Genomic DNA, 7,778 nt, shown 5'->3' on the forward strand with positions numbered 1-7,778 from the left:
TCGCTTTCATTTAAAAATCGTCTTCAGTGTCTATACATGCTGTGCTATGCAGATCTGATCCAGTCACTTCTATATATTCTGTATATTGAACAGTATATTTTGAATTTCCTAGAAGCTCTGGCTTACAGAAATCTTTACTTGCAATGTTACTGTAGCAATGTTTCTCTCGATAATAAGCATTGACTGCATTTACAAGACTAAAGTTACACAGACATAAACAAATCCTTTTGAAGAAGGATTTATTTTAGTTATGTTTCTCTTTCGCATTGTTTCTAATATGTGCAATTTCACCTTTTCACAGTAGAGAAGTAATTCATGAAGTTTGTTGTTATATTGGGTTAAGATTGAAAATATTTAAGACAACCTCTTAACATGCCATTGGTGACTGTCATTCAACCTTTCAGTGCTATGTCACAAGCATTGCTAGGGAGTAGGACAATGATGTCAGTGCACATATAAAAACAAGCTACTGAGCAGATGCAGTGCATATTCAAAAATAAGATAAGCAGTGGGAAATGGCATATAAAGTGCTTCTTTTCGGTCTAATTAATTCAGCCCAAAAATACCTGACTGGAGAGGTGTTCAACTACAAAGTGAATGCAACAGGTTCCTCACTGAAGAAGAGCCAAATATGGACCATTGAGTTTACCAAGGAGGACTGTCCTATGGTCCATATCAAGAGTTTTTTTAACAGGTACATTGCTGCAGACAAGGATGGCAAGATCACCTGTGATCAGGAGGTGCCCACTCCGAACTGTGATTTCCTCATGATGCTTCATCCAGACGGAAGAGTCTCCTTCCAATCAGAGCGCACCAAACGGTATTTAGGAGGAAACCAGGACAACATCACATGCTTTGCCCAGGCTATTTCAGCCAGTGAGAAGTGGGTGCCCCACCTGGTTATCCACCCCAGTGTTAACATGTTCAACCCTGGCAGAAAAAATTACCTTCGACTGAATGAGCAAAATGGAAGAATGCTCTGTGACAAGAGCCAACCCTGGGGCGCGGACTGTGTCATGACACTTTATTTTGACATCAAAGAGAAAAAATACGCCATAAGGACGGGAACTGGTAGCTTTATTGCTTGCAACGGGAAAACTGAGCCCGCAATAACAAATAGAACATTATATCGCCTAGAGATCCAGAATGGGATGATCAGTCTAAAGGATATGCACGGTAAATTCCTATCTGCGAAGGACTGCAATGTAAAAACAATTAAAACTTTGAATCCTAGTACAGATGAACTTTTTATCATAGACCCTTCTCCTGGGCAGATCTGTATTATGTCATTGGCTAATGAGAGGTACATCACCTGTAAGCCAGGCCCGGCTGTCTATTCAAATGTTAATGATATAAAGGATGCTGGAAACTTCCAAATTATGATGGATTCCACAACAAAAAAAGTTTGCTTCCAAAATATTTCAAAACACTACCTCGCAGTTGGTGCCAAAGGCTTCATTGAAGTCTCTAAGCAACTAGACTTTCACTGCTGGTTTCAAATCATGTATAACTGTGAAAAGGCAGCTTTAAAGGCATCAGATGGAAGATACGTGACTGTGAATGCAGGTGGCCAGCTCTTAGTGGGGCCAATTTCAATTGGGAGACAGGAAGAATTTGTCTTAAAACTTACTAATCGATCTCAGCTAATACTCCAGAGTGAATTTGGTTTTGTTGGCTTTTTGCCTGGGAAGCAAAAGTTGGTTTGCAACAGGCCAATGTATGAAGCAAGCAAAATAATTTCAACTGCTGATGGCTTCTATCAGTTCAAAGTAGCATCACTTGACAGATACTGGCAGTTGGATGAAGAAGGCGCAATCACAACCACAGGAGAAGTGCCTGTTAATTTCACTATTGAATTGATCACTTCAGACCAAATGATCATAAGAGGACCCAACGGGAAATACATTTTAGCAGAATCTGATGGAAGCTTCAGAGCTATTGGAGAAGATGCCAAGTCTGCTTCATTGTTCCGATACTAAATGACTTTAGCAGATCCAATCTTCGAGCATACATAGAAAAGTTACTCCAACTCAGGTTCAGTCAGGGTGCATCAAAGGAACGAATACCATTTAGTTCAAAAATATTAAACTATATTCCTGCTATGAACTGTGAGTTTCACAACTTTTAATATATAGGAAATAATATATTACTAATAAATAGCAGTTTGAACTTGGTTGTTCGAGTAATGTGCAGTTTGCACCAATAAATAATGGACAGCAAGTTATTTCTTCTTTACATTTTGTACTGAGGGAAATCCTAATCTCAAGAAGGGCCTAGTCAGACAGAGATCAGGCAGCCACCCTGATAAATAAGGATAAAAAAATGGCAAGCAAATTGATGAGGTGGTTAAAAAAGAGGTGCATTTGAGTTATTTGGGTTTACAAACAGAGGAACATAACATAAAAGTAAAGAGGTCATCCTGTGGAACATTTTAAACTCCATTATTTGTCCTCAGTTGGAGCTTTGTGGACAATTATGGGCACCACATTTCAGAAAAGATGTTCAGGGCTTAGAAGGGAATTGAGGAGGTTTATCAGTGTGTAATCGGGAATGAGGGACACAGTTATGACAAGATTTTGGAAACTTAAGCACTCTCTTCCTTGGAACAGAGAAGAATAAGGGATGAATGAAAACATTTTCAAGATGATGAGAGGTTATTATAAAGTTAAAACCTACCCCTCTGGTGAGCAAGTCAGTAACTAGTGACCATCAATTTAAAATCATTGGCTAAAGATCAAGAGGAGAAATGGGAAGAACTTTATTTTTCTAACACAAGAGCTGCCAAGGTCTGGACCATCAACCTGAAAAGCTGATGGAAGCTATTTCCTAAGTTATTTTAAAAAGCAGTGGACAGTAGTTGAGTATGAGGAACTTGCAAAGTTACAAACAAAACACAGCACTGAGGGTTTGGAAGTGGGAACAAATCAGTTGAAATTATTATTTCCAAGACCCAGCAAAGGCAGAACAAGGCAAATAGTGAACTTCTGTTCAGTAAGTTAAATAGTTTAATGAACAAGTAAAGAGTACATGACAGAATAAATTATACTTGGATTCTGGATGGACTGGAGTAATTTTGTTAAATTCACACTTTGAATTTTCTGATTTTTTTGTGCAGAAAAAAACAGGATTAAACAAAAAAGGACAATTGTGTATATGTTACAAACATATAGAATCTCTGGGTTCCAAAGCTGCATGAAGAATTTTATTTACACACATTTCAGCTGTGATATTGATTAGATCTGACTAGTCCGCCTGCACCCACTTTCCCCTCCAGCTAAATCGGCAAGTTGACCAAAGTACTTCATCCCTCCACTAGCAGAGATAAATGGTAGTGCACATACATTCAGTTTTGAATCATGAACACAGAAGTATTGAACTGTTAAAATAATTTCAGTGCAAAATTGGAAGCTTTCAAGCAAGACACAAGATTAGAAATCATTTGTGTCAAACAATGTGATAGATAGTTGAAATGGGCTTTGGTAAATTAATCTTTGACAAAGATCATGGAGTTATCATTACAGCAGAAAATAATTGAGTGGTATGAGTCACTGCGATTAATTAAATGCTGCGCCAATTTAAGCAACAGGTTAGGATTGATAAATTAGGATGTTAAAAACACCCTGTTTGCTTTATCATTTATTTGTGAGGAAAGGAACAGAAGCGTTTGCAAACCTTTCCTTGAGAATCATAAATGGGATGGGTAGAGGTTATGAGTGTAGTATATATACAACAATAAGTTCTATTGGTCAAAGAGCCTCTTTTCCTTCCTTTAATGTTATGCTTACCATTCAACAAACTCACCCATAAAGATTACTAAATTTATCAATTTGAAACAAAAACAAAGTTGCTGGAAAAGCTCAGCAGGTCTGGCAGCATCTGTGAAGGAAAAAAGAGTTAACGTTTCGGGTCCGGTGACCCTTCCTCAGAACTGACCCGAAAAGTTAACTTTGTTTATTCCTTCACAGATCTGCTGAGCTTTTCCAGCAACTTTGTTTTTGTTCCTGATTTACAGCAAGCATAGTTCTTTCAGTTTTTATCAATTTGAAATCTCAATTTAGTTAGAGAGGCCTGATAGGAAGAATTTCACATTTTACTGACAAGACATTCCGATCTGGAGTTTGCTTTCAAAATATAAAATAAATACAAATTCTATTGAGTTTAATTTATCTCCACTTAATTTTTGTACTGAGATGTCTTTGGTTCAACTCTTCATCGCAGCCTCACACGTATTGAAATTATCTGATGATTGTTCTCACTATTTCTATAACTGACTTCGTCTGAGATGAATGGTGTCAATGATGACAACAATAGTTTATCCGTATAAAGCTCCTTAAACATAATGAACTTTCTCATGGTGCTTCAACAGAGCATTATAAGACAGTCTATGCTCCTAGTAGAGGGGGTTAATGGCTATATGCTAATGGATGGACTGCATCGTCATTGATATAAAATCATGTCAATCCCATGAAGTGATATCTAGATATGTCCTGCTTCAGCCTTTCTTGTACATGGTGAGCATACTTAAAGGTTGTTAGATTTCTCTGACATGGTTCGAGCCTATTTTCCATTATGGAAATCTAGACACAAGCCTAATGTTCCAAACTGGTGGCACGGTAGGCAAACTGCTTTGTAAGGCTCCTGGTCATCAGGTTGAAAGACGATAAACTAAAGAAGCTGAAACTGGCCAGGAAACATTCAGGAAATGCCCGCAGCAACACGCCAGTTTAAAAAAATCACCAAAAGAGCTTCATGACTGCTGAGTACATGGATGCAGAGTGATCAAGTGAGCTGTCACCCTTCCTAAGATTCGGAACCAATAAAAAGACATTGAGCCAGCCACATGCTGGATAGACTGCTGTCAGCACTTCAAAGACCAAACATTGTTCACAAACTTAGAAAACATCCAGGTCAGAAACAGAAGTAGCTGTAAAAGCCCAGCTGGTCCAGCAGCATCTGTGAAGAAAAATCAGAGTTAGCGTTTCCGGTGACCCTTCCTCAGAACTGATGGTAACTAGGAAAATGTCAGTTTATACGCGGTTTATATGGGTGAGGAGTAAACAATTGGTGGGGATAGAGCCCAACGACCGAAAATAACATTTGGACTGATAAAGGAGTTGGTAACAATCTGCCTAGGAGGGTGAATAACTGTTGATGGAGACTGTTAGTGACTAACAATAGGTAGTGCAAAATGGCAGACTATGTGATAACAAGGTCTGGTGTGTCGGGTAGGCGGCTTGGATATGGGAGAGTTCAGGCCCTAAAATTATTGAACTCAATACTGAGTCCAGAGGGCTGCAGGGTCCCCAAGTGGAAAATGAGATATTGTTCTTCCAGCTTGTACTGAGCTTTGCTGGAACAGTGCAGCAAGCCTGAGACAGAGATGTTGGACAGGGAGCAAGGTGGTCTGTTGCAGGGGGAGCTGCCATGGGGCCGTGGGTGGTGTTGGGAGTGAAGGAAGAGTAGACAAGGATGTCCCAGAGGAAACAGTCCCTTCAGAAGGTGGACAAGAGAGGGGAGGGGAATATGTGCCTGGTGGTGGCATCTCACTGGAGGTAGCAAAAATGGCGGCTAATGATCTTCTGGATGTGGATGCTGGTGGGGCGGTAGGTAGGGACAAGGGGAACGCTATCGCAGTTGCGGGAGCGAAGAGAGGGGGTGAGGGCAAAAGTGCGGGAGATGGGTCAGTCCCAGTTGAGGGCCCAGTTGACAACAGTGCTGGGGAATCCTCGGTTGAGGAAGAAGGTAGACATTTTGGAGGCTCCCGTGTCGAAGTTGGCCTCATCTGAACATATGCAATGGAGACGGAGGAACTGAGAGAATGAGATGGAGAATTTACAAGAAGCAGGGTGCGAGGATGTAGGGTCCAGGTAGCTATGGTAGTCAGCGGGTTTATAGTGGATATTAGTGGCCAGTCTACACCCAGAAATAGGAACAGAGATGTCAAGGAAGGGAAGGGAGGAGTCAGAGATAGAGCAGGTGAAAGTGAGGGCAGGGTGGCAACTGGAAGCGAAATTGATGAACTTTTCCAAGTCCAGATGAGTGAGGCAAGCAGCACCAATGATATCATTGATGTATCGGAGAAAGAGTTGTGGATGGGGGTCGGAATAGGACTGGAACAAGAAATGTTCCACATACCCCACGAAGAGACAGGAATATCTGTGGCCCATGAGGGTACCCGTGGCCACCTCTCTCACCTGAAGAAAATGAGAGGAGTTAAAAGAGAAGTTGTTGAGGGTGAGGATGAGCTTGGCCAAGTGGAGGAGGGTGGTGGTGGGTGAGGACGGTTCAGGTCTTTGCTCCAGGAAGAAATGGAGAGCCTTGAGACTATCTGGTAGGGAATGGACGTGTAAAGGGATTGCACATCCATGTTAAGGAAGAGGCAGCTGGAGCCTGCAAACTGGAAGTTCTGAAAATGGCATAAAGCGTCAGAGGAAACACAGATGTACGTGGGCAGGGACTGGACTGGGGAGAAAAGATTGATCAAGGTAGAAAGAGATACATTCTGTGGGGCAGGAGCAGTCTGAAACAATGGATCTGCCCAGACAATCCTGTTTGTGGATTTTTGTAATGAGGTAGAAGCGAGCTGTGTGGGGCTGGGGTACTGGCAGCTCGGAGGCAGTGGGGGGATGATCACCAGATGAAATGAGGTCATTTACTGTAGTTGATACAATGGCCTGATGTGCCATGGTGGGATCATGGTCCAGGGGAAGATAGGAAGAGGCATCTGAGAACTGGTGCTGAACAGCAAAGGTCTGAACCGTCCCCACCCACCCATCACCCTCCTCCACTTGGCCAATCTTGTCCTCACCCTTAACAACTTCTCTTTTAACTCCTCTCATTTTCCTCAGGTGAGAGGGGTGGCCTTGGGTACGCTCATGGGCCCCAGTTATGTATGCTTGTCTCTTCGTGGGATATGTGGAACTTGTTCCAGTCCTATTCCGGCCCTCACCCACAACTCTTTCTCCAATATATCTATGATATTATCAGGGCTGTTTCTCGCTCATCCGGATTTGGAAATATTCATCGATTTCACTTCGAATTTCCACCCTGCCCTCACTTTCACATGGTCCATTTATGACTCCTCCCTTCCTTGACATCTTTGTTTCCATTTCTGAGGACGGACTGGCCATTAATATCCACTACAAAGCCACCAACTCCCACAGCTACCTGGAGTCTACATCCTCGCACCATGCTTCCATTCTCTCAGTTCTTTCGTCTCCATTGCATATGAGGACAACTTCGACAAGGGAGTCTCCAAAATGTCCACCTTATTCCTCAACTGAGGATTCCCCAGCACTGCTGTCAACAGGGCCCTCAACTGGGACTGACCCATCTCCCGCACTTTTGCCCTCACCCCCTCTCTTCCCTTCAGCAACAGCGATCAGGTTCCCCTTGTCCTTACCTACCATCCCACCAGCGTCCACATCCGGAAGATCATCAGCCGCCATTTTCGTCACCTCCAGCGAGATGCCACCACTGGACACATATTCCCTGCCCCTCCCTTGTCCGCCTTTCGCAGGGACTGTTCCCTCCAGGACACCCTGGTCCATTCTTCCTTCATTCCCAACAGCCCCCACAGCCCCACGGCACCTTCCCCGTGCAATGGCTGAAAGTGTAACACCTGCCCATTTACCTTCTTCCTCCCCATTATCCAAGGCTGCAAACATAACTTCCAGGTGAAGCAGCACTTTATTTGCACTTCCTACAATCTACTCTACTGCTTTCACTGCTCACAATGTGATCTCCTGTACGTTAGGGAAACAAAGCCTAGACTGGGT

General features: G+C 42.6%; 1 protein-coding gene across 1 annotated transcript; it reads left to right on the forward strand.

Annotated features, from left to right (window-relative positions):
- The first annotated feature begins 515 nt into the window (after positions 1–515).
- LOC109910642 (fascin-like) lies at positions 516–1,979 on the forward strand. Its single transcript, XM_048606203.1, has one exon. The coding sequence runs from the start codon at positions 516–518 to the stop codon at positions 1,977–1,979; it is 1,464 nt and encodes a 487-aa protein (XP_048462160.1).
- Positions 1,980–7,778: the final 5,799 nt, after the last annotated feature.

The sequence above is a fragment of the Rhincodon typus genome, chromosome 16 (assembly GCF_021869965.1).
Source record: "Rhincodon typus isolate 14 chromosome 16, sRhiTyp1.1, whole genome shotgun sequence".
Lineage (NCBI taxonomy): Eukaryota > Metazoa > Chordata > Chondrichthyes > Orectolobiformes > Rhincodontidae > Rhincodon > Rhincodon typus.